The sequence below is a fragment of the Salvelinus alpinus genome, chromosome 21 (genome assembly GCF_045679555.1).
Source record: "Salvelinus alpinus chromosome 21, SLU_Salpinus.1, whole genome shotgun sequence".
Classification (NCBI taxonomy): Eukaryota; Metazoa; Chordata; class Actinopteri; order Salmoniformes; family Salmonidae; genus Salvelinus; species Salvelinus alpinus.
The window spans coordinates 19263657-19291163 of NC_092106.1; the positions used below are offsets into that span (position 1 = coordinate 19263657).

At 45.3% G+C, this 27507-nt stretch overlaps 3 protein-coding genes across 5 annotated transcripts; 2 read left to right on the forward strand and 1 right to left on the reverse strand.

The window, feature by feature from the left end:
* The first annotated feature begins 170 nt into the window (after positions 1–170).
* Positions 171–6286, forward strand: LOC139547967 (scavenger receptor class F member 1-like). Of its 2 annotated transcripts, none has more exons than XM_071357213.1 (13): positions 171–784; positions 997–1058; positions 1430–1531; positions 1714–1981; positions 2158–2421; positions 2517–2735; positions 2906–3034; positions 3223–3329; positions 3503–3611; positions 3693–3817; positions 3998–4135; positions 4371–4560; positions 4732–6286. In XM_071357213.1, exons 1-13 carry the CDS (start codon positions 684–686, stop codon positions 5792–5794), a joined length of 2877 nt encoding a protein of 958 aa, XP_071213314.1. In that variant the 5' UTR covers positions 171–683; the 3' UTR covers positions 5795–6286. The 2 variants fall into 2 exon arrangements, with proteins under 2 accessions (XP_071213314.1, XP_071213313.1); XM_071357212.1 differs by having other exon boundaries at positions 172–784; positions 4726–6286.
* Positions 6287–6605: 319 nt separating this feature from the next.
* On the reverse strand, positions 6606–12045 carry vtna (vitronectin a). 2 transcript variants are annotated; one of them, XM_071357216.1, is made up of 9 exons: positions 11907–12045; positions 11646–11765; positions 11097–11326; positions 10817–11006; positions 10319–10458; positions 9950–10106; positions 9558–9710; positions 8616–9278; positions 6606–8493 (listed from the first exon to the last, which is right to left on the reverse strand). In XM_071357216.1, the coding sequence occupies exons 1-9, from the start codon at positions 11962–11964 to the stop codon at positions 8369–8371; spliced, it is 1836 nt and encodes a 611-aa protein (XP_071213317.1). In that variant the 5' UTR covers positions 11965–12045; the 3' UTR covers positions 6606–8368. The 2 variants fall into 2 exon arrangements, with proteins under 2 accessions (XP_071213317.1, XP_071213315.1); XM_071357214.1 differs by having other exon boundaries at positions 10817–11326.
* A 2651-nt stretch (positions 12046–14696) lies between these two features.
* On the forward strand, positions 14697–27101 carry LOC139547970 (NAD(+) hydrolase SARM1). Its single transcript, XM_071357218.1, has 10 exons — positions 14697–16043; positions 16221–16608; positions 16763–16993; positions 19847–20059; positions 21105–21196; positions 21330–21523; positions 21772–21904; positions 22127–22316; positions 24698–24819; positions 25052–27101. Exons 1-10 carry the CDS (start codon positions 15565–15567, stop codon positions 25182–25184), a joined length of 2175 nt encoding a protein of 724 aa, XP_071213319.1. The 5' UTR covers positions 14697–15564; the 3' UTR covers positions 25185–27101.
* Positions 27102–27507: the final 406 nt, after the last annotated feature.

Genomic DNA, 27507 nt, shown 5'->3' on the forward strand with positions numbered 1-27507 from the left:
GTATTGTGGGAGAATGTGAGTTGGGCTGTCAACATACATCCATTTACCAAGAGAACATCCCACTTCTGATCTAGGATGGACAGTTAGGCTTTACTTTGCAACAAGGTGAGTGTGTGTGTGTTCTTGTGTGGAAGACAGATGTACAGTACACAAACACACATACAAACACATCTAAATATGCTGCTCACCTCTTTCCATAATCTCTCAGTATGTGGTGATGTCTTAAAAAAGCCTTACTGAGGCAGATTGAATGGGAGGAAGTGGCTCTAACTTCCCCAGGAAAGAGGGAGAGGAAACGGACGGGTTTGGACCGCTCAGTCAGGCTGGGCATACAACTACAAGACTAATGACTGAAGAGAGCTGGCTGGGGAGAAAGACAGATAGAGGCAGGGAGAGAGAAACATAAAGAGAAAGACTGCCTTCCATTGGCCTACAAGACCACAGAGCTGGACTAGGGAAAATAAAGGTAGAACGAGAGAGTGACGGGAGAAAGACAGATAGAGGGAGCGAGAGAGAAAAATAATTGAGAAAGAGAGAGAAGACTGCCTTCAATTTCCATTGTCCTCTTCTGGACTTTGGAAGAGAAGAGTGAGAGAAAGAGAAGAAAAGGAGAAAGGGATTTTCCTGTGAGTTGGACACGTTCTGAGACCTATTGTGGGCTGGTACCTGGTTGTGGGGTGGACATGGGCCAGTTTCTGACGGGTCTAGGACTACTGCTCTGCTGTTCCCTCTCCTCCCCTCAGAGACTGGCTCCCTCAGGGAGAAACGTCTGCCAGGACCCCAGGTGATGACTACATTACACTCACACTTTATTTTTCTCACTTTCGTTTTCTGCCTTTTCTATCCAGACATGTATCCTTGCTTTATGAAACATTCTCAGTATCTTCATAATTGTAATCTTCCATTATTTCATGAAAAAAAACACAGTAAAAAGTCCCATCAAGAAACTTCCTACTATGCTTTACAGTATGTATTTTGTTTACCCACCTCTAACAGGGATACTTCCACTCTTGTCTGTTGCACTGGATGGAGACAACAGAGAGAGGAGTGTATTTTACGTGAGTATCAGTTTAGGGGAGAGAAGTGTACTTTACATGAGTATCAGTTTAGGGGAGAGGAGTGTACTTTACGTGAGTATCAGTTTAGGGGAGAGGAGTGTACTTTACATGAGTATCAGTTTAGGGGAGAGGAGTGTACTTTACATGAGTATCAGTTTAGGGGAGAGGAGTGTACTTTACATGAGTATCAGTTTAGGGGAGAGGAGTGTACTTTACATGAGTATCAGTTTAGGGGAGAGGAGTGTACTTTACGTGAGTATCAGCTGACAGTAAATTGTGTAAAACCGTCCAGGGCACACAAGAACAGGCTTTTTGTCTTGTTTAGGTAGTATTGTATAATTCAGCACTGTGTCTGTTGTTTATGACTCCAGCTGTGTGTGATGGCGAGCAGGCCTGCCAGCAGGATGAGGTGTGTGTATACCCGGGCGTCTGTCGCTGTCGACCTGGCTACTATGGAGCCCACTGCAAGACACGTAAGTCAAATCAACTCTGACGTTTAAGTTACATAGGCTGTGTCACTCAAACAATATATTTTGAACACAACAAGAGTCAATATAACAACTTTGGTAGTGCTTTACATTGCAGGAATAAAAGGGTAAGAACATTGTAATTAAGTGGAAACTACTGAAGTATTACAACCTGTCTCCCTCTTCAGGCTGCCCTCCAGAGTTCTGGGCACCGGACTGCCGTGAGCTGTGCAAGTGCCACCCTCATGGGCGCTGTGACCCGATCACGGGCGAGTGTACATGCCTCTCCAACCGCTGGGGGCCACTCTGCCAGAACGCCTGCAAATGTGGCCGTCATGGACACTGCCACCCCGTACACGGCAACTGCACCTGCGACGAGGGCTGGTGGACACCCACCTGTACCAAACAGTGCCAGTGCTACCCAGGCACCTCCACCTGCAACCCACTGACCGGCAGGTGAGAGAGAATGGGTTTATTTACAATGGGAGGCATTAGTTAGCTAAAAGCTGAATCACTTGATAAAATTTAGCCTGCAATTTAATAATTTAAAGGACAGTGTACACACATATTTTTAACACAATAGCTACAACACAATAGAAATATATGTTTTCTTAAAAAACGTTGGTTGGCAGGTGTCAGTGTGCCCCGGGTTACTGGGGTCAGAAGTGCAGCCTTCGCTGTAGCTGCTACATATCATCCTGCCAACAGAAGACGGGGGCGTGTGAATGCCAGAACGGGTGGTGGGGTCCGACGTGTGACCGCCGCTGTAACTGTGACCTGGAGCACAGCGAGTGTAATGCGGTCAGCGGGGAGTGTGTATGTCAGCCTGGGTACAAGGGAGCCTTCTGTAACGAACCGTGTGGACCTGGGGAGTATGGCAGTGGCTGTAAACTGAGGTAAGAGAGTGTATATGGATATTGCAGTGATGTTTTGATGGTACAGCCTTGTCATTTTGCTGTGGATGTCTCTCTCTCTCTGCCCTCCTATGTAGCTGTGGCCACTGTGAAGGAGGCCAGTCATGCTCTGTGGTTGATGGTGTCTGTACGGCCTGTGAGCCTGGGTGGAACGGCACACACTGTGACCGGCTGTGCCCGCACGGTTACCATGGAAACCACTGCCAGGAGGCATGCCCACGCTGCAGAAACGGTGAACCATGTGACCCCAGGACGGGGGCGTGTTCACGATGTGATCCAGGATGGACCGAACCCAGGTGTGTGTGTTTGATGGCTAACTACCAGTGAAACGTATCTGAGACCTTTTACAGTAATTCCACTTCCCAGACATGCATGTGTCGTTGATACTGAAAAGGTTCAGTGTTTTCTTCTAGTGCTGATAGTTTTGTTGTCCCTCTGTTATCTGGGCCACTCTGTATGTCTGCAGGTGTGACGAGCCGTGCTCTAACAGGACATTCGGGGACGCCTGCCGCTCCCTGTGCAGCTCCTGTTTCCATGGCCACTGTGATCGCGTGACAGGAAGTTGTGTCTGTGGGCCTGGGTTCCAGGGACGGAGGTGAGAGTACTGAGAAAGCAGACAGAGGTTCTGTTTGAATACTCTTAAAATGCATCCTTCCTTGAAGTGATGTGAAACAATGGTTCAAATAACTACGTTTCTCCAATCCAATAATGTCTGATTTAGACATCTTGCTGGGATTATGTATCTGGCTGTCACTAACAGGTTTCTCTCTGTTGTGTCCCCAGTTGTAACATCACCTGTCCAGACCAGCTGTATGGCTTTAACTGTTCCTCTGTCTGTGACTGTGGAGAGGGCACCGCCTGTCACCCAGCAACGGGGGCGTGTCCATACAGTATGTACTCCTCCTATTGGATACAGCGCTAGTTGGTGGATAATGTGTAGCTAATGATAAGTAATAGTAGATGAGCCTATGGATTAAAATATTTGTTTTTCCTCAAGAAGGAATATGTGAGGTTGAATCACATTTGTTTGTGTGTGTGTGCGCGCGTGTGTGTGTGGTGTCAGGTGGTCACAGGGCTCTGATCACTGGTCTCCTGGTCCCTCTGCTCTTGGTGCTGCTGGGGCTGATCTGCTGCTGCTGCTGCTGTGGAGGACCTACTGACGGCAAAGACAGGTGTGTGTGTGTGTATATAATTCTGATGACAAAGACAGGTGTGTGTGTGTGTGTTCCTCTGACTCTGCTCTGGTCCTACAGGGTAGCAGTGGGTGACGGTGGTACCTCTGTCCGTATGAAGCATCATGTGTATAACGTCCTGGCCAACGTGAGCTCTGCTGTACCCTGTATCTCTGTCTGGTCCTCTGGGCTACCCAGAGTCACAGGTCAGTCCAATATCACACTAGAGATCATGTCATATGTCTGTATCTATGTAAGGAAGAAACTCTAGTACTTGGATGCTCTGAAAGTTTTTCTCCATGCGCTTGGAAAAAGGAGTGGTGTCCATACTATACGTATTACAATATTATGACAATAATAATAATAATAAACGCTTCTCTCTCCAGTGTCCCACCACGACCCTGAGCTGACGTTCAACCACAGCTTCATAGAGCCTCCCTCCTCAGGCTGGGTGACGGAGGGATCCTTCTTCGACAGTGATGAGGAGACCAGAGAGGTGCTCTACTGTGTCCCCCCCAGAGAAGGTAATCAGTGTGTGTGTGTGTGTGTGTGTGTGTGTGTGTGTGTGTGTGTGTGTGTGTGTGTGTGTGTGTGTGTGTGTGTGTGTGTGTGTGTGTGTGTGTGTGTGTGTGTGTGTGTGTGTGTGTGTGTGTGTGTGTGTGTGTGTGTGTGTGTGTGTGTTCAACCCTTTGTGTTTCGATTGACTACATTTTTTCTCTCTCTCCCTGTCCCTCCATTCCCCCCCTCTACGTCCCTCAGACATCCCAGCAGTGGCGGGCGGTGAGTTCCAGGAGTTCCAGCATGAGATGAGTTCTAAGTGTAACATCTTCCCTGACCCCTCTGCCTTCAGTATTAGTGCAGAAGACATGTCCCTCCCCTTTGGCATCCCACGCACCTCCAGCAACGCAAAGTCCAAATGCCCCTCCGTCTCCTTCGCCGAAGGCACCAGGTAACACCAGGTCGTAGTCATCATGATGAGGACATTGGGCGCTACACACACCACACGACACTACGCAGCACTTCAATTCTCTTTTTGTGATTGTTTTTAATGTTGTGAGAATGTCAAAATATGTACCCTTGGGGAGTAATAAAGTACAATCTCATCTCATCCGAGGTTCAGCCCCAAGGAGCGCCGAGGCTCTGCCCAGGACCTGACTCCCGGGGCCCCCCGCACCAAACCCAAGTCCCCCTGGGGGATCCTGATGCTGTCAGCCCTCCAGGCCCAGGGAGGGAAGGCCTCAGAGGGGGAAGAGACGGAGACAGGTGAGGGGGGGGTGGATGGATGTGGAGGTGGGACTGGACCATTGGAAGACCCAGAATCCAGTGGTGAAGCAGGGGACCCCGATGTGGACAGGTACACAACTACCCCATCCCGAGCCATGTCTACCCTGCAGGTGCCTGGAGCAGTGGTAGGGCAAATGCGCACCATATCCAACGCTGCTGTTCCCAGAAAGGGTGGGCAAACACCAGGGTCCACATCCGATGGCCAGCAGGCAGAGATGGATAAAGGGATGGACAAAGTGACCACAGTGTATGTGACAGTGGGGAAGGCGGGGGTGGGGAGGCCCCTGTCTAAACTAGAGCTCCCCAGCTCGGAGGGCCCGGTACAGGCCATGCTACGCAGGCTAGGCAGCCTCCAGAGACACAAAGACCAGGAGGTGGGAACTAAGCCCAAGGGGAAGAGCCCGGGGGCGGAGGGGATCACCAAGCCCCCCAGGAGGAAGCTGGAGACTAGGGTCAGTGTGTGGGAGCAGGGGGGTCCCCCACCCTCGGGGGTGGAGGGTGCTGTAGGGGAAGGCGTATCTATGAGGAAACCCAGTAGGAGGAAACAGCACGCCCACCACAGCTCCCCAGCTGTCATGGGAAACACTGACGCTGGCACTAACACTCAACCCCCACCAGAGGACGCCCCTGCCACTGTTACGCCCACGAGGCCCCTGTCCTCCATTTTGAAAAGCGTGCCAGAGGTCGCTGGGTCAGAGGTCAGGGGTGAAAGGTCCGGGGTGAGGGAAGAGAACGGCGACCCTGGGATGCAGACTGAGAGTGGATATCGAACAATCGGGCCAGCTGGATTTGTAACAGACGCTGTTAGTCTGAGTGAAGTCATCGCCAATGAAGGAGTGGTGGCCGGTGTGGACGATGGACCTAACCTTTATGAGAATGTGATGATTATGCATTCCTAATTTCAGATGCAATGACTGTGGTGCTCTATCTCTTCTCACAATTGAGTATGTAGTTCAACTACTAATGAATGAGGCATTTGGAAACTAGCCTACTGTACTGAGTTAACAGTCGAGTCTGACATAAACTAGCAATCTTTACAATATTGAGTATAGAATTTTATGAATTACACTATGTATATGATGGTTCTGTACAATATGTACTGTATGTATGTATATTATACAACAATAGGATAATGTTGAAATCACCTTACCAAATAGTTATTGACACTGTAACTGCCATGTGTGAAACAACTATGCAAATGAAAACTAAAAAATGCTCCTGTGCACTTTGTTCACTTTGACTTGTCTGTCATCACTGGGATAACATTGCTCTGTGGTGCCAGCTTGAACCATTTAAAAGTGTTGGCACTGGCAGCACCAACACTTCCCAAACCATCACCTGTCACACCATCACCTGTCTGTGATATGTATTAGGCTGTGTCCCAAATGGCACCCTATTCCTTTTAAAGTGGCACTGGTCAAAAGTAGTGCACTATAAAGGAAACAGGGTGCCATTTGGGATGCACTCTGAGTGAAACAAACCAAGTGATGAAACTGATACCTGCCATGCATCTGATGTATTATGGTGTCTGTCAGCTGCATTCCCAATATTGTAGGGTTGAGAGCATTTTGGTTGTGTTGGGATTTACATATAAAAGAAAATAAGCCACCATAGACATATCTGTAGAGACTATATTAATCTCTATGGTGACCACTCCCCCTCTGCTTGTACAGGATTTAAGGAGGGGTTGACAGACAGGGTTAGAATGGATGATTGATGACTTGATCTTCTTTAATCAAATTTCTGAATGTTTCCAAAAATCAGCAGTGAATCAACAAGTCTGGACCGTGTACGCTGTGGTGTCTCATTGGAACAGATATCCCCCGGCTACCTGGCATAGTCTACTATCAGGCTAGCATAGTCTATGTACTATCTGTAGGTTTTGCCAAGCCTGTGTCCTCTTGATCACTGTTAAGCTTGCCTCCCACATAGCATGTCCTTCTATGCAGCCAAAAACAGTTTCATCATATTCCACTGAAAGCGCTAGTCAGGAAATGGAGTCCTGGTGGTCCAGAGTTGTGTTTGTTGATGTCTTTCTAGCCTGTCATTCACTAGGTGGTAGTAGTGTTTCTGTATCACACTGTCAATCCAACCTTTAAAGACCCCTCTTGTGAACTGGGTCAGATATTAGAGAGGAGAGATAACCCACAAATTATTACAGTTTACAATAGAATTCAGTAGTATACTGTAGAATACTATACTACACACTGTGAAAGCCTCCACTTCTATGTCAAAGATAATAAAACCAAAAACTATAGTAAATACTACAATAATGTCCGCAAAAACACTACAGTAAATACTACAGTATACTACAATCCGCAAAAATGCTACATTAATTACTATAGTATATACTACAGTTTTCTTTCACTACAGTATTTATACTATAGTTAACTGTAAATACTACAGTATACTACAGTAATTACTATAGTATTCACTGTAGTGTTTTTGTGGACTTCAGTTTGCACACCAACCAACCAGCTGAACTTTGCCCCAAATCATGGGGAACAGAGGGGGTGGGGAACAGAGATGGGTGGGGAACAGAGGGGGTGGGGAACAGAGGGGGTGGGGAACAGAGATGGGTGGGGAACAGAGGGGGTGGGGAACAGAGGGGGTGGGGAACAGAGCGGGTGGGGAACAGAGGGGGTGGGGAACAGAGATGGGTGGGGAACAGAGGGGGTGGGGAACAGAGCGGGTGGGGAACAGAGGGGGTGGGGAACAGAGATGGGTGGGGAACAGAGGGGGTGGGGAACAGAGGGGGTGGGGAACAGAGATGGGTGGGGAACACAGGGGGTGGGGAACAGAGGGGGTGGGGAACAGAGATGGGTGGGGAACAGAGGGGGTGGGGAACAGAGGGGGTGGGGAACAGAGATGGGTGGGGAACAGAGGGGGTGGGGAACAGAGGGGGTGGGGAACAGAGGGGATGGGCCTTCATTGATCTCCAATAAGGGGAGCTACAGCGCAAATACTACAAGGCTAGTTTGACTGAATTGAGCCTTGGATTAATTTCAATACCCCCAATAACATGTGGGTACCCTTTACAGCTAGAAAATATTTAATTATAAAAGTATTACACACAAGTATTCCAGGTACAAAGAGAAATGGCCTCATATCAGAACATTTTTGTGACGTGATTCTTCTAATTTAGAGGCGAAAGAAACGCACACCTATTTAGGAGAGGCGCTGGCTAGCGTAGTAGAACAGTCGCACACTCTAGGAGCTCAGATGCAATACTTTAATAACCTAATATCCAACATTTCGACAGACAAGCTGCCTTCATCAGGGTATCAGCTTGTCTATCAAAACGTTGGATATGAGGTTATTAAAGTATTGCATCTGAGCTCATAGTGTGCGGCTCTCCTTTAATTTTTCAAGTGATTCTTCTAATTATCTAGCTTTAAATTACTGTCTATTTGAGTCTTTGATGTAAAACATGTTTTGACATACTGCATATGTTTCTTTATCCAGTTGTGAAACTATTTCTTCTCGGCCTCCAGGTGTTTTTCAGGGCAGCCCAGCCAGTACTTGCCAATGGACCTGGGGTAAGGAGGGCTGGCTGGGTCCACTTTCTTGTTCTTCAGATCCACTCTGTAGTATTTATCTGGAAAACGAATACAGAGAATATGTCTGGTGGATTTCAAGTTGTTCTGTGCCCTTAGGGTGTGTGTTTAATGGGAGGTTAAAAAGAAAAAAGCAATAGGACAATAAAGTATCCTTCCTTACCTCCCTTGAAGAAGTAGACGCTCTGCACTGGCTGGCCCTTGTTGACAAACTCCCAGTAGGCCCTCCCCTCAGCGTTGTATCTGGAGTCATAGTTGTATCCATCTCCTCTCCTGTCTTGGTCATCCCTCCTCCTATCCTGGTCATCCCTCCTTCTATCCCTGTCTCTGTCTTCATCCCTGGCATACGTTCGACGCATGTCCCACCCTCCAAACATCCCCTCCATAGCCATCCCCCTCTCCGCCAGCTTCCGACCGAGATCCATACCCTTCTCAGCGAATCCTTTCCCCATATCCATCCCCTTCTCTGCGAACGCCTGCCCCATAGTCATTCCCGTCCCGGCACCCCAGTAAGACTGGCGCCTACTTCTGCGGCGGCCCCACTGCTGTTCCCACTGCTGTCCATATTGTTGTCCTTGTTGTCCATATTGTTGTCCATTTTGCTGTCCATTTAACTGATCCTGTTGACCATACTGCCCCCACTGTTGGTCCCATGGCTGGCGCCTCCCATCGTTGTGGTCCCGTAAAGGGGGTAAGGGTGGGAACAGGGGTGGGGCCAGTGACCTGGGGGTGATGTAGAGTCTCCCTGTCATGACAGCGTCCACTGGGGCCTTGATGCCGATCCAGTCCTTGTTGATGAACCGATGCCCACCATGGTGGTTGGGGACTGGTGGAGAGAGAATGACAGATGAGATGTAGCATTAGATGGTGGGGGCTAGCTTTAAAACTATTCCTGTTTGTTAAGCAACCATTTTCTTAAAGTCAACATTGTGCCATTAATGATTCCTTATATCCTCTTTCTTCACCTCCTCAATACGCATTGGGTGAGAAGGTCCACAGGTAAGAGGCTTGGATCTTCTTCTCCAATGCGTTTTGAGAAGGAGGAATGGAAAGAGGAAGTGAGGACACAAGAAAAGATCATTGAGAAAGCGCCACAGCGTCTTACTGCCTCTGAAGAGCATGTTGAAGAGTTCCTCCCAGTTGTTGTGGTAGATGTCAGTGTAGGCTGTGAACAGAGCAGAGGGAGACCCAGCTGACATCTTGATACACTCCTCATGTGATGGCTGGTGCTTGAACTCATACTGGTAGTACTGGTCACCTGGGAACACAGACAAACAACTGGTCTGTTAACAAAACAGATTATGTGAAAAGAAATACACTGGAAACAGTGAGTTAGTCACTTCATTGTGGCTATATCTTCCATCATTTGAATAAGTTCAGGAGGAGGACTATCATTGAGAGGTATTCTCAAGTTTAAACACAAAAATGAATTCAATCACTTATCAATTAGCAACTGCCTAGTGGATTGTGTTTTCTTCATTTAAGATTTGGTGTGACCTTTGAAGAAGTAGACCTTCTCTTTGCCGTGGTGTCCAGGGGCTGCTATGGCGAAGGCTGCGTCCACGTCGTCTGGTATCTTCTCAAAGCCCACGTTGATATCCCTGGGATAGTCCTCCTCCAGCACACCATCATCAAACCGCCAGTACTTGTTACCCTGTTGGAGGATTTGCAATTTGAAAAATATGTTTGAAATTAATAAATGTAATTTATATCAGTGAAGTTGGAAATTTATAACAAATGTATTACATTTATAAAATGTATAATAAATACAGACAGCTAGAGATATAACTTCCATTACCAACCTTCTACCATCCTACCAACATTTAATATTTAATCTAAGCTCTCTAGCCAGGGTATTCATCCCACCTTGAACATGTATGTCTTTCCCTGGCAGTTGATACGTGTGAAGGCAGCATCTATAGGCCCTCTGATACCCCAGATGTCCTGGATCAGTTTGGGGTAGCCGGGCATCACCGACTTCTCATCCAGCTCAAAGAACCACTCCCCTAGGAAAGGACACAAAACAAACACCTACATAGAGATACAGATAAACAAAACCTCTCCTGGTGTTTTTCTTCCACTCACCGACACCTCTGAAGGTGACGGGGTAAGACCCATGAAGACCCTTACCTCTGAAGGTGACGGGGTAAGACCCATGAAGACTCTTACCTCTGAAGGTGACGGGGTAAGACCCATGAAGACTCTTACCTCTGAAGGTGACGGGGTAAGACCCATGAAGACTCTTACCTCTGAAGGTGACGGGGTAAGACCCATGAAGACCCTTACTTCTGAAGGTGACTGAGTAAGACCCATGAAGACCCTTACCTCTGAAGGTGACTGAGTAAGACCCATGAAGACCCTTACCTCTGAAGGCGTAGACAGAGCCGTTCTTGAGCTGCATTAGGGAGTCCCAGGGCCTGCTGCTGCATGGCTGTGCATCTGGGTCTACTACCGGAGCCTTGGTGGTCGTCACCACTTCCTCTGTGGTTGTCTGTGGGATTGATGTTGCCTCGGTGGTTATAGCTGTCTCTGGGAGTGGGACTACCACTGGGAACTGGCCTCTATCTGAGCCTCTACCTGCCTGTGTGGCCGACGGTGCCCTAGTGGCTTTAGCTGCCTCCGGGAGTGGGACAACCACTGGGACCTGGCCTCTCTGTGGGCCTCGAGCTGCGCCTCTAGCTGGCTCTGTGACTGGGGTTATCTTTGTGGCAATTTTGGCAGGAGTAGGGGTGGTGTTGGGGGTTCTGAGGCGTGTGAGTTGCCTATGTTGGCTGGAGCTGGATTCCCCGGCCTCAGGTTGGGTCGGGAAGGCGGGCGTTGTAGGGGTAAATGGACCATCGTCATCCTCTGCAAATTCAAAGGTGTCCCCGCGTGCTGAAGGAAACAGGTCACATTAAATGAATCACACAATGAATTAATAGCAAAATATTATATGAATGATGAACATATGCAACTCATTACCATGTTAATCAGTGGTGCATTATTCAATATGACCTTTAAAGGTTGTTAAAAGGGAAATCTGTGACTTTTCTAACAATCAATATACAAACACGCACACACACACGCACACACACACACACACACACACACACACACACACACACACACACACACACACACACACACACACACACACACACACACACACACACACACACACACACACACACACACACACACACACACAACTTACTTTTCATATGACATGCGGTCTCGTAGTCTGAGCAGCAGCTCTTGTAGTACCGACACATGGTGTCACACTGGCAATCCTTCTTGGAGTCGAAGCCATTCTCACAGCGGTCCATGCATGACTCTGACACAAAAGGACACAGAGAGGTAACTTATAAATGATAATAGAACAGCAGAAATGACAACTCAGTTTAATTTCAACCAAAACGTCCCCAATACATTTTCAAGTCAACCTAGACTATATATTTTTTAATGGTATACTTACCCTCTGCAGCAAACACAGTAGCTATCCCGGCTAGCAGGAGTATCAGCCCGAGCCTCATGCTGTCTATCTTTCTGGGTCTCTCTGGGTGTGTGACGGAGAGGACCCAGGGGTAGAGAACAGTGTGCTACTAATCAATTACCAATGCAATGCAGTGGCTACCAGTGTCATTCACCTCTACAGAATGTTTACTTAAACCTTGATTCAACCTTGTTATCAACCTTGTTTTTGCTGAAGCAATCAGTAAATAAAGAGTTTCATTCAAAAATGCTTTATATCAAATGCTGGTAAGTTAGCTTTCATGGTTTAAAGAACTTGTGAAAGAAATGTGTGTTTTTATCACTATCTAATCATGGCATGGGGTTGTTCAATGACATCTATCCCTTGATAGTTTCATTTCAGAGAGACAAATAAGCATGTTTTTTTGCAAAACGCTCTATATCTGCCTCACTCTCAGAGAAATAAGTAGTACTGCTGGTTTTACATAGTCAAAGTAACAAATAACGACATTTGTAATAAAGAACTGTACAAATGATACATTTGTGACATCAATAATTACAAAATGTTTTTACAAAATGAATCAATACAGTAATATGAGATCTGTAACATTTGCATTTGACATTTTAGTCATTTAGCAGATGCTCTTATCCAGAGCAACTTACAGTATTAGTGCATTCATCTTAAGATAGCTAGCTGAGACAACCACATATCATAGTCAAATATACAATATATGCGAACATTCCATTCCAGCTAAACAATTAATAATTAGCGTTGGGCAAAAAATAACACAATTTAATACACATCTAAAATCTATGAATAAAAAATCTGAGAACAGTAATATTTTACACAGATATGAAGGTACCCATAAGCAATCATTTCGAATGAAAAAACACAAACGTGAAAAATTGGTGGATACAGCTTTTTGGAAATAACCTTTTCAAATTGAGCGAGAGAGTTTGAGTTCCAATTGTCTAGTTAATCTACTTTGAAGAAGTTACATAAGCCTACAGTACTTGGAAAGTTACACAAAATCCAAAATCTCACAGTATAGATGTCTGAGTGATCAATAGTGTAGACCTAACACAGTTTCTGTTAGTGGCCTTGTTGGTCTGGTTGATAAGAGAATTACTGACACTATTTGTAAATGTTGTAAAATATGTAAATTATAATCATTAAAGGGGCAATCTGCAGTCCGGACAATTACAAAGCAACCACCCTACTCCGCCAATGTTTCAGTAAACAGCTGAGGGATGGGCTGGAGAAATGTAACCAATCTAAAATTCATAGAGTTAACAGAGCTATGAATGCAAGGACTGACCAACCATGCTATAAAAAGTATAGTTTAAACCATGTTTAGAGGCTCTACAGTGTTTGTTTATAATTACAGTTTTTACAAACAAAAGAGTCAAACAAGCTTATATTTTGGGTTGTGATGGGGTCACACAGTTGAACTAAAACCAAGCTCATGAAGTATTTATGAATGATATTATTCAAGAATCAATGGCTATACAGAAAGTATTCACACCCCTTTACTTTTTCAAAATGTTGTTGTTTCAGCCTGAATTAAAAATGTTTTACATTTAGATGTTTTATCACTGACAACACAATGCCCCATAATGTCAAAGTCAAATTGTGTTTTTCAACATTTTTACAAATTCATTAAAAATGAAAAGCTGAAATGTCTTGAGTAAACAATTATTCAACCCCTTTGTTATGGCAAGCCTTAATAAGTTCATGAGTACAAATGTGCTTAATAAGTTGCATGAACTCACTCTGTGTGCAATAATAGTGTTTAACATGATTTTTTAAAGACTACCTCATCTCTGTACCTCACACATACAATTATCTGTAAGGTCCCTCAGTCGAGCAGTGAATTTCAAACACAGATTCAACCACAAAGACCAGGGAGGTTTTCCAATGCCTTGCAAAGAAGGGCACCTATTGGTAGATGGGCACAAATAATAAATCAGACATTGTATATCTCTTTGAGTGTGGTGAAGTTATTAATTACACTTTGGATGGTGTATTAATACATCCAGTCACTACAAAGAGTTGCTTACCAAGAAGACAGTGAATGTTCCTGAGTGGCCGAGTTATAATTTTGACTTAAATCTGCTTGGAAAATTTGAATAATGGGCAAATGTCTCACAATCCAGGTGGGGAAAGCGTACCCAGAAAGACTCACAGCTGCAATTGCTGCCAAAGGAGCTTCTACAAAGTAATGACTCAGGGGGGTGAATACTTATGTAAATTAGATATGTATGTATTTCATTTTCAATACATTTGCAAACATAAAAAAAAAAAAAAAATCCACTTTGTCATTATAGTGTGGAGATGGATGAGAAAATGTTTTATTTAATCAATTTTTATTCAGACTGTGATACAAATACATGTGCAATAAATCAAGGGGTAAGAATACTTTCTGAAGGCACTGTAGCCTATATCATGAATTGAAAAGTAAAAAGATTGATGTAGAAATCATAGATTGACCCTTTAAGTGTAACGGATGTGAAATGGCTAGTGACGTCACCGATTGAAAGGCTATTAGCGCGCACCACCGCTAACTAGCTAGCCATTTCACATCCGTTACATAAGCAACAGTAAAAGGCCTAATGACTACAATGGACAACATATTGTTATTTGTTTCTGCTGATATAGTAATTGATGTCCACTGTTTTATCTTATTGTAGCTCCATAACAACATATTTGGCACAGCTGATGTGTGTAACACCTTGTGGATTGATTATGCTTCTACCTTGATCCACAAGGGGGCATAGTGGAGACGAGCACCATACTGGCGCTTTGTTGCTGAGCAGACCTCGGCATGACAGTTGGTCTGTAAATATATCCTGAAGGTAATGGGCGGTCCTAGTTTCAGGATGCTCGAAGATGCTGAGGCGAGGATGTCAAAGAGTGAGGCTATTTTAATAATACGGAAATAAGATATCTATTTTTTGTGGTTTAAAGCATAGCAATAGAGAGTCATGTGAATAGAGAGGAAAAAGGAAAACCGTGAGAGGCATTTTGATGAACAGTGCGTCTTTGTCTGGATTAAATCTCAGTAATGCAAGCGAGAGACAGAAGACAACAGAGCTGTTTATATTTCTCCATCCAGCTGGTAAACGTCATTTGTGTAATGGGCTTTTAGAGAGAAAAAAATCCCGTCTAGCAGCTTTGTGAACTTCCGCAGTGGTGATACATTATTTCATAGTGGATACAGTGGAGGCGTGATCATTTATTTTGACTCGGGTTATTCTGAGTAGACATAATTTGATCCAAGAAGGCCTCGTGTAAATGATAGGAGTAAACGGAGGACATCCGTGTTTAAATGCAAGCATAGTGTGACTGCTTGGTCATGATGATGCGAGATGAGTAAGTCTTTATCTACTTATTTTCAAAGATGACATCAGTGTGATGATGATGCAATTTACTAAAAGCTGTCAGTTTTCATTTAAAGTTTAGCATCCAGTAGAGATGATGGGATTGTAATTTCACCTATTGTGGTTTGTTTAAGTATCTAAACAACTCGAATGCAAGACAAACATAGTTTCCCATTCAGTTCTAACCAGGTTAATATGCACACGTTTATTTCTCCTGAGAAATAGACAATTGATCTGTTATTGATCAGGGCCTGCCACAAGCCCTGTCGGTGGATCGGTGGATGCTCTTATCTCTAACCGTTTTCCTCTGGAGACTCTATCGATACCTCTCCATGTTCAGCTCTGAAAGACTCACAGTACCGGAATATGTCAGCCGGATTGGGAACCGGAGGTCGGGCAGCTCTAGCTCATCCTCGGAACCGAAAGCACCACCGGTCTCGCCGGGTGTCTATGGTGCCGACGTTCAGGATGTTTTGGACACCTCGCTCCCAGCCCTGCGCTCCGCTATCAAGACACTGAAATCAGCCAAAGATACCTCGGATCTAGATGAGACCCGCAGGGCCATAGCAGAAACGTTCCAGTTAGTAGAGGAGGCCTGGGTTCTACCCACTGTGGGCAGGCAGGTTGCAGAGGAGATATGCAACAGGATACGACTGGATGGAGGACTGGAGCTGCTCCTGCAACTCCTCATGACACCTGCTGTGGAGATCACCTATGAGTCTGCCAAACTACTGGAGCAGATACTGGTCTCTGAGAACAGGTGTGTATTCACTACATGCCTACATGCACTTTTTCTGTTATACAAAATATTGTCTTGGTCCTAACCGTAAGGGCCAGTTTCCAGGACCCACATACAGTAAGTCTTAGTCTTTATAAACCTAGTTGTATACTCGTCTTTTTGTTGACCCTTTTCACCTCTCTCTCTCTTCCTCTTCAGAGACTACGTGGCTCGCATGGGTCTGGGGGTGATCCTGAACCTGACGAGGGAGACAGAGGATGCCCAGCTGGCCCGCAGTGTCTCAGGCATCCTGGAGCACATGTTCAAACACACAGAGGAGACGTCTGCCCAGCTCATCGCCAACGGCGCCCTGGATGCCCTGCTCTTCTGGTGTCGCGGTACCGACCCCACCGTCCTTCGCCACTGTGCCGTTGCACTCGCCAACTGTGCCATGTATGGCGGCCATCGCTGCCAGCGGCTGATGATTGAGAAGCAGGCAGCTGAGTGGTTGTTTCCATTGGCGTTCTCCAAAGAGGACGAACTCATCCGCTTCCATGCGTGTTTAGCGGTGGCCGTGCTCGCCAATAACCGGGAGATTGAGAAGGAGGTGGGTCCTGTGTGGCTCAGTTAGTAGAGCATGGAGCTTGTAACGCCAGGGTGGTTGGTTCGATTCCTGCTCGGGCCACCCATATGGAAATATGGATGTGCATAACACTGTAAATCACCTTGGATTAAAGTTTCTGTTAAATGTCTTATTATAGGTGGTGAAGTCCGGGACATTGGAGCTGGTGGAGCCCTTTATTGCTTCTCTGGACCCTGATGAGTTTGCCCGGAGCTTGCTGGACAGTGCAGACAGCATGCAGGGGAGGACGGCTGCAGACCTACAGCAGCTGCTGCCACTACTGGATGGTGCCAGACTGGAGGGGAAATGTATTGCTGCCTTCTACCTGTGTGTCGAAACCAGCATCAAGTCACGCCAGCGCAACACCAAGGTCAGTATCAGGGAACAAAAGCACAACTGGTTCATCCTTGATGAGCAGTTGATTCGCTGAATTCAGATGTGAGTGCTGGGCTGGAACAAAAGCTTGCACACCCTTCCTGTAGCTCTCCAAGTCACGACATGGTTGGTAAGCACTATAGTCCAGCGTTTCCCAAACTCTGTCCTCAGGACCCGAAGGATGCACGTTTTAGTTTTGGCCCTAACACTACACAGCTGATTCATATTATCAAAGCTTGATGATTAGTTGATTAATTTAATCAGCTGTGTAGTGCTAGTGCAAAAACCAAAACGTGCACCCCTTGGGGTCCCGAGGACTGAGTTTGGGAAACGCTGCTTTAGTAGGTAGTGGATACAGGGATTCCATCCAACAACCTTATGGGGCCTAAAACTACTTCTGGTGCCCACTTCCTAACTATAGATCAAATCAAATTGTAGTTGTCACATGCTTCATAAACAACATGGGTAGTCTAACAGTGAAATGTTTACTTACGGGCCCTTCCCTACAATGTAGAGAGAGAAATATAGAAACATAATAACACAAGGAATAAATACCAAATGAGTACAACGATAACTTTGCTATATACACATGGTACCAGTACCGAGTCCTTGTGCAGGGGTACGAGGTAATTGAGTTAGATATGTACATATAGGTAGGGGTAAAGTGACTAGGTAACAGGATAGATAATAAACAGTAGCAGAGCATATGTAATCAGTCAAAAGAGCAAAAAGGTTCAATGCAGATAGTCCAGGTAGCTATTTGGTTAACTATTTAATAGTCTTATGGCTTGAGGGTAGAAGCTGTTCAGAGTCCTGTTGGTTCCAGACTTGCAGTGCATTGGTACCGCTTGCCGTTCGGTAGCAGAGAGAACAGTCTATGACTTGGGTGAATGAAGTCTTTGAACATTTTTAGGGCTTTCCTCTGACCCAAGTGATGCACTGGACCATACACACTACCCTCTGTAGCGTCTTGCGGACGGATGCCAAGCAGTTACCATACCAAGCGGTGATGCAGCCAGTCAAGATGCTCTCAATGGTGCAGCTGTAGAACCTTTTGAGGATCTGAGGGCCCATGCCAAATCTTTTCAGCCCCCTAAAAGGGAAGAGGCGTTATCGTGCCTTCTTCACGACTGTGTTGGTTTGTGTGGACCATGTTAATTCCTTAGTGATGTGGACACAAGGAACTTGAATCTCTCAACCCGCTCCACGACAGCACTGATGATGTGGATGGGGGCGTACTCGGCCCTACGTTTCCTGTAGTCCACAATCAGCTCCTTTGTCTTGCTGACATTTAGGGAGAAGTTGTTGTCCTGGCACCACACTGTCAGGTCACTGACCTCCTCTCTGTAGGTGGTCTTATCGTTGTCGGTGATCAGGCCTACCACTGACGTGTCATCAGAAAACATAATGATGGTGTTGGAGTCGTGCACAGACACGCAGTTGTGGATGAACAGGGAGTACAGGAGGGGAATAAGGACGCACCCCTGAGGGGCCCCCGTGTTGCGGGTCAGTGTGGCGGATGTGTTGTTGCCTACTCTCACCACCTGAGGATGCCCCGCCAGGAAGTCCAGGATCCAGTTGCAGAGGGAGGTGTTCAGTCCCAGGGTCCTGACCTTAGTGATAAGCTTGGAGGGCACTATGGTATTGAATGCTGAGCTGTAGTCAATGAATAGCATTCTCACATAGGTGTGCCTCTTGTCCAGGTGGGAGAGGGCAGTGTGGAGTGCAATAGAGATACTGTCATCTGTTGGGGCGATATGCGAATTGGAGTGGGTCCAGCGTGTCTGGGATGATGGTGATGATGTGTGCCATGACCAGCCTTTCAACGCATTTCATGGCTACAGATATGAGTGCTCTGGGCGATAGACATTTATACAGGTTACCTTGACGTTCTTGGGTGAAGGGACTACGGTGGTCTACTTGAAACATGTAGGTATTACAGACTCGGTCAGGGAGAGGTTGAAAATCTCAGCATATGCTCTGAGTACGCGTTCTGGTATCCGTCTAGCCCCACGGTCTTGTAATTGTTAACATGTTTAAAGGTCTTACATCGGCTACTGACAGCGAGATCACACAGTCGTCCGGAACTGCTGGTGCTCTCATGCATGGTTCAGTGTTACTTGCCTCAAAGCGAGCATAGAAGGCATTTAGCTCGTATGGTAGGCTTGCATCACTGGGCAGCTCGCTGCTGCATTTCACTTTGTAATCCGTGATAGTTTGCAAGCCCTGACACATCTGACGAGCTTTAGAGCCGGTGTAGTAGGATTTGGTCTTAGTTCTGTATTGATCCTTTGCCTGTTTGATGGCTCGTCAGAGGTTGTAGCAGGATGCTCCTTGAAAGCAGTAGCTCTAGCCTGCAGCTCAGTTCAGATGTTGCCTGTAATCCATGTTATTTGATTGGGGTACTACGGTCACTTTCGGGAAGACGTCATTGATGCACTTACTAATGAAGCCGGTGACTGATGTGGTAAACTCCTCAATGTTATCGGATGAATTCCGGAACTTTTCCAGTCTGTGCTAATGAAATAGTCCCTAAGTTTAGCATCCGCTTCATCGGACCACTTCCGTATTGAGCGCATCACTGGTACTTCCTGTTTTCTTGTAAGCAGGAATCAGGAGGATAGAGTTATGGTCAGATTTGCTAAAGGGAGGGCGAGGTAGAGCCTTGTATGTGTTTCTGTGTATGGAGTAAATGTGATAAAGAGTTTTGTTGCCTGTAGTTGCACAGGTGACATGGTGGTAAAACATTTGGTAAAAAATAGTTAAGTTCAGTTTCCCTGTGTTAAAATCACCGGTCCTACAATATCAATAGACATACAATTGAATGTGTGTGCATTCTTCCTCCTAGATCTTCCAGGAGATAGGTGCGGTGCAGAGCCTGAAAAGGATCGTCATGTACTCCAGCAATGGGACGGCCTGTGCCCTGGCCAAGCGTGCACTAAGGATGATGGGGGAGGAGGTTCCACGACGTATCCTGTCCTCCGTGCCCAACTGGAAGGGTGGTGAGGTGCAGAGATGGCTCCAAGTGATTGGATTCAGCGCTTACACTGAGCGCTTCCAGGTGTGTGTTTCTGTGTCTCTGTGTATGTGTGTGTCTCTCTCTGTGTGTGTGTGTGTGTGTGTGTGTGTGTGTGTGTGTGTGTGTGTGTGTGTGTGTGTGTGTGTGTGTGTGTGTGTGTGTGTGTGTGTGTGTGTGTGTGTGTGTGTGTGTTTGTGTGTGTTTGTGTGTGAGAGAAAGAGAGATAGAGATAGCGATAGCAAAAGACAAAGTTTGAACAATAACGAATGAGAATGCTCTTCTATAGTCCTTGGAGAGATGTTGAGAAAATAAGGTGAATGTTTGGTTTCATATCGATTAGATATGGATACCTACAAGTAACTGTCAAAATAATGGAAACACTTGAGTAAATGAAGGATACAAAGTACATTGAAAGCAGGTGCTTCCACACAGGTGTGGTTCCTGAGTTATTTAAGCAATTAACATCCTATCATGCTTAGGGTCATGTATAAAAATGCTGGGCAGGCCATTAATTTGGCCATTATTTTGTCTACCACAGCTATGCCCCCATAACATGACAATGGCCCCATCTACAGGGTACGAGTGGTCACTGAATGGTTTGATGAGTATGAAAACGATGTAAACATTTACATTACATTTACATTTAAGTCATTTAGCAGACGCTCTTATCCAGAGCGACTTACAAATTGGTGCATTCACCTTATGATATCCAGTGGAACAACCACTTTACAATAGTAAACCAAATGCCATGGCCGTCTCAGTCACCAGATCCCAACCCAATTAAACACTTTTGGGAGATTCTGCTGCAGCGGCGCCTGAGACAGCGTTTTCCACCACCATCAACAAAACACCAAATGATGGAATTTCTCATGGAAAAATGGTGTCGCATCCCTCCAATAGAGTTCAAGACACTAGTAGAATCTATGTCAAGGTGTATTGCTGTTCTGGTTTGTGGTGACCCAACGCCCTATTAAGACACTTTATGTTGGTGTTCCCTTTATTTTGGCAGTTACCTGTATTTCTCCTTAGCCTCTTGCTCACTATATTCACTCAGTCTTTCTTTCTCCTCTCTGTGCCCGTCCTTCAGGAGCTGCAAGTGGATGGCGACCTACTGCTTAACATCACAGACCAGGATCTGAGCACTGACCTGGGTATGACTGCAGGACTCACTCGCAAGAGGTTAGTTCAGTCGTCTGTCAAGTTTATGTCAAGCATATAAAACGTCTGCTACACCAGTCAACTTCAGTGAAATTGAACATTGAAATAAAATCCCTGATTTACCCTGCCCACTCCATTTTGTGTTGTCTTCTAGGTTCCTCCGTGACCTGCGCGTGCTGAAGACCTACGCCAACTACTCGACCTGTGACCCCAACAACATGGCTGACTGGCTGGGTGAGGTGGACCCGCGCTTCCGCCAGTACACCTACGGCCTGGTACAGTCTGGAGTGGACCGCAAGAACGTCCTCCACCTCACCGACCAGCAGCTCCAGTCAGACTGTTACATAGGTGGGTTGTGAACCAAAAGACACATTTACGCCCCCTGCGAGACAATTAAGCAATAAGGCCCGAGGGGGTGTGGTATATTGCCAAAATACCACAGCTAAGTGCTGTTCTTAGGCACGATGCAAAGTGGAGCAGTAAAAATACATGTTTTGTCATACCCGTAGAATACCACGGCTGTCAGTCAATCAGCATTCAGGGCTCGAACCACCCAGTTTATAATGGAGAATAAAGTATTCATTTTCTCCTTCTAGAGAATGGCATCCACCGCGCCAAGATCCTGGCAGCCACCCGTAGGCCGATTAAGCCGTGTCTGACCGATGCCCAACCCCCTGGACCGGATGTGTTTATTAGCTACCGCAGGACCACCGGTTCCCAGCTGGCCAGGTATGGAGAGAGGGAGATGGAGAGGGAGAGCGGGAAAGCTAGGGAGAGGTAAAGAGAGGGAAAGCTAGGGAGCTTTGGAAGATAAACAACTTAATCAGGTTCGTCAGGATTATCTGGAGTCTAAGATCTGTAGATCGTCAATCCTTACTTTCTCCCCACCTTTTTCTCTGTCTCCCTCTCTCCACTCCCTCTCTCTCCCCTCCCCTCCCTCTCTCCCCCCAGTCTGTTGAAGGTCCACCTTCAGGTCAGAGGTTTCAGTGTGTTCATTGACGTGGAGAAGCTGGAAGCAGGGAAGTTTGCTGACAAGCTGATCCAGAGCGTCCAGCGTGCACGGAACTTCATCCTGGTGCTGTCTGCCAATGCCCTCGACAAGTGCATGGGCGACACTGGCATGAAGGACTGGGTACACAAGGTCAGACATAGATAGATCTATACATAGATGGGTGCTGCATACAGAACAATATAGATCCAATAGTATACAGCTGCAGCTACCTGTCTAGATGTTCAAATCAATTTGTATTTGTCACTTGCTTCGTAAACAACAGGTGTAGACAAACAGTGAAATGCTTACTTACTTGATGCTTACTTTCCAACAATGCAGAGAGAAAAATATAGAAAAAAGAATAACACACAGAATAAATACACAATGAGTAAAGATAACTTGCCTATATACACAGGGTACCAGTACCGAGTCCTTGTGCAGGGGTACGAGGTAATTGAGTTAGATATGTGATTACAGGTAGGGCTAAAGTGACTAGGCAACAGGATAGGTAATAAACAGTAGCAGCAGCGTATGTGATGAGGGCCTACGTGTTGAGTGTTAGCGTAGCGGATGTGTTGTTGCCTACCCTCACCGCATGGGGGCGGCCCGTCAGGAAGTCCAGGATGGAGAACAGAGGGAGGAGTTCAGTCCCAGGGTCCTGAGCTTGGTGATGAGCTTGGAGGGCCCTATAGTGTTGAACGCTGAGTTGTAGTCGATGAACAGCATTCTCACATACAGTTGAAGTCGGAAGTTTACATACTTTTAGGTTGGCGTCATTAAAACTCGTTTTTCAACCACTCCACAAATTAATTTTTAACAAACTATAGTTTTGGCGAGTCGGTTAGGACATCTACTTTGTGCACGACACAATATATTTTTCCAACAATTGTTTACAGACAGATTATTTCACTTATAATTCACTGTATCACAATTCCAGTGGGTCAGAAGTTTACATACACTAAGTTGACTGTGCCTTTAAACAGCTTGGAAAATTCCAGAAATTATGTCATGGCTTTAGAAGCTTCTGATAGGCTAATTGACATAATTTGAGTCAATTGGAGGTGTACCTGCGGATGTATTTCAAGGCCTACCTTCAAATTCACTGCCTCTTTGCTTGACATCATGGGAAAATCAATAGAAATCAGCCAAGACCTTGAAAAATTGTAGACCTTCACAAGTCTGGTTCATCCTTGGGAGCAATTTCCAAACGCCTGAAGGTACCACGTTCACCTGTACAAAAATAGTACGTAAGTATAAACACCATGGGACCACGCAGCCGTCATACCGCTCAGGAAGGAGACGCGTTCTGTCTCCTAGAGATGAACGTACTTTGATGCGAAAAGTGCAAATCAATCCCAGAACAACAGCAAAGGACCCTGTGAAGATGCTGGAGGAAACAGGTACAAAAGTATCTATATCCACAGTAAAACGAGTCCTATATCGACATAACCTGAAAGGCCGCTCAGCAAGGAAGAAGCCACTTCTCCAAAACCGCCATAAAAAAGCCAGACCACGGTTTGCAACTGCACATGGGGACAAAGATCGTACTTTTTGGAGAAATGTCCTCTGGTCTGATGAAACAAAAATAGAATTGTTTGGCCATAATGACCATCGTTATGTTTGGAAGAAAAAGGGGGTTGCTTGCAAGCCGAAGAACTCCATCCCAACCGTGAAGCACGGGGGTGGCAGCATCATGTTGTGGGGGTGCTTTGCTGCAGGAGGGACTGGTGCACTTCACAAAATAGATGGCATCATGAGAAAGGAAAATTATGTGGATATATTGAAGCAACATCTCAAGACGTCAGTCAGGAAGTTAAAGCTTGGTCGCAAATGGGTCTTCCAAATGGACAATGACCCCAAGCATTGTCGGCAGAACTGAAAAGCGTGTGCGAACAAGGAGGCCTACAAACCTGACTCAGTTACACCAGCTCTGTCAGGAGAAATGGGCCAAAATTCATCCAACTTATTGTGGGAAGCTTGTGGAAGGCTACCCGAAACATTTGACCGAAGTTAAACAATTTCAAGGCAATGCTACCAAATACTAATTGAGTGTATGTAAACTTCTGACCCACTGGGAATGTGATGAAAGAAATAAAAGCTGAAATAAATCATTCTCTCTACTATTGTTCTGACATTTCACATTGTGTGGTGATCCTAACTGACCAAAGACAGGGATTTTTTACTAGGATTAAATGTCAGGAATTGTGTAAAACTGAGTTTAAATGTATTTGGCTAAGGTGTATGTAAACTTCCGATTTCAACTGTAGATCCTATAGTATCTAGATGGAATTGCAATTATTTTCTATGTGTATAATCCGGTCACCCTGGCCTTTACATGTCTAGATGTTCCATCTATATGTTGGTGATATACAATATTAGACATAGAGAGGTCCCCTCCATACAGAACAATGTTATAGTTGAGAGATTATTTTTCCCATATACCCCTGCCCCTTCCAAGTGTAGACATTCCATGTCTGCGGGTGCATTCTGTGTCTGTCCGTGATTTAACGTACCTCTCGTAAATCCTGCAGGAGATTGTCACAGCTCTGGCTGGAAAGAAGAACATTGTCCCTGTAACTGATAACTTCCTGTGGCCTGACCCAAACACTCTTCCCGAGGACATGAAAACTATCCTAAACTTCAATGGCATTAAGTGAGTCACAGAGAGAGATACAGTACCGCAGAATCTGTTTGAGAATGATTGGCAGTTTGGGCATTTATCTGAAGTGTAGGAATCAAATCTATCTTTCATTTTCGTTCTCCCTCTTTCTCTATCAATTTCTCTTTCCATCTCTCTTCACCTCTCTCTCTCTTTCTCCCTCTCTTTCTCCTTCCCTCTCTCTTCCTCTGACTCTCCCTCCCTTCCTCTCTCTCTCTGCATACAGGTGGTCCCATGAGTACCAGGAGGCCACCATTGAGAAGATCCTACGTTTCCTTATGGGCAACCCCAGCCAAGATCTGACCGACAGCCCCAAGACAGACTGCCCCAAGGGGCCTCAGGGACCACAGAAGAAATAGAGGCCTCTGATTGGAGGTCCTCTGGTCTGTGATGATGTAAAATGGTGACCAATAGTGATCAGTAATCAATAATACCAAACAGAGCGTGCTCTGAGCTCTGGTTGGTGAGCTCTAACCCTGTGCATGTGAAGACATGTTTAATAGGCTGTATTTAGATCATATGCTAATGAGATGGCTTTGCTACTAGCCGCTGATCCAGATGTAAAGTTAATGAAATTATAGTCCATAGCGTAAATACTAAATGTAATTTGGGGTTTCAGCACTTCTAAATACCATGTACTACTCCCTTAAACTGCAGGGCCACAGTCATAAGCTGTTATTGGCGTGGTCAGGGATATTTTGTGTCTCTCAGGAAATAACCAGTGTGATATATCAGCTATCGCTGGCACCGAGCATAACATGTAATAACAATCTGGAGTATCTCTGTTGCCTCTAAATAGCACTACACTCTCATTGTCTTAAATAGGCCCATACTTTCTAAGACGAAACAATATCCTGGTTTTTAATCATGATCCAGTGTAAACTATATCTCTTTTTTTCTCATGGTGTTTATAAATGAAACCCTGTATGCTCATTGGTGGTCAACTGTTGCCCGTATTTGATATGTCTCTTTACGATAGTGTAACCTAGGTGATGGCAAACAGCTTAATCCAACAGAGATGATGTACGATCTCTATATGTAACGGTGATTTGGAATCCTGTTCTCGTGATGAGGTAGCCCTGCCTGTTACTTAAAGCAAGTGTCACCCTCTGCCCAAGGGGGAATTAGCCTAATGGTTGAGATGTTAGTTTCCGGACCAGGAGAGAGGGGTTCAGATCCCACCAGCTACATATACTCATTACAAACCTGCGCTCATGTGCTTAACAACAACCAGAAGTTCACAAAGAACTATCTCTCTCAACGAAGCTTAAGGCAATGACAAATACCATTATCAATGCATCTTGCTGATGTGAAAATGGATAGACGCTCTGTTCACAAAGATACAATTAGTTTACAAAACCAATATCTACACTACCCCTTAAGGCTGAAGCTACTCCATGAAAATGGTTCCATCATCTTCCTGTCAGAAAGTCTTGTAGTATACAGTCACAACATGCTGCATTACTTTGTTTGGCTAAACCGCTGTATCTACAATACTGATTTGTGGTTTGGTTCCTTCATAACGCTAAGAGATTCTGTCATTGATTTGGCTGCTTGACAGTTAGCCTTAGTTCACTTGCTTGTATCTATTGGATAGAAGCAGTTCAGTAGATAAATGTTATCACATTGAGGGCAGAGCTAAATACTGTATACTTGGCTCACATTGAGGATCCTTCTTAGACATGTACCAGCATGCACCACCCCTGTCTAAATCACCTACAGTCTTACTATACTATTATCTGTGACAAGATAAAGATTCTAGAAACATCCAACCAAAACAATCATGCAGTATCTGGTTATCAGTTTAGATATTACGTAAGTGTTTCAAAATGACCGCAGAAGTCATAAAATCACCAGGTTATCGTATTTATAATTAAATGAAGTGGATTGGTAAAACATTATTTTAAACATGGAATTCTTAGGTTCAGTGACATGTTTGTTTTGTAGATTCATATCTGTTAATGATGTATGTACCCACACCTTGGTGTGATGTATGTACCCACACCTAAATGGTGTGCAGGAAGGCAAACACAAAATGTCACCTCAGTCTAAAGCTACAGTATTTGCTCTCAGCACTACTAGCTACATCTTGTCACTGTTTTGATGGCTCTTCTGGGCTATTTCCCCTGTTGCCTTAATATATGTGTTGCTCTCAATACAGGTATGTTGATTAAATACTGTATACATGGACAGGTTCTTGTTTACTTCTTTTATTTAAGATTTAGGCAGTGTTGTCATTTAACAATACAGTGACGCAATAAAAACTACTAACCTGAGGATACAGTACGTCTGTGATTCTTTCTGTGCAACACTGTACTTGAAATAGATTTTTATGAAGCGTTATAATGCCTTATTATAATTAACATATTCTTAGCAGCTAATAGATGCAATCGTTTTATGAAAGTGCAGACTAAATCAGTAAGGCATGAGGCAGAAGGTCCATAGTTGTGAAACACTCTGTTATGCTGATGAAGGAGGACCCAAAAGCGACGAAATAGAAACAGAGTCTTTATTCCAGTCATAGACAAAAAACGATACTCCTGAATATCTAAGGTAAAAACAAAACAGGAAAACTGAAATCCTCTCGTCAGTAGAGATGAACGACTGGAGACGCGACCCCTAGACACCTGCTCACACGCAGCATCTGATGAAGGCAAAAACACGATAGGGCGGAACAAGGAC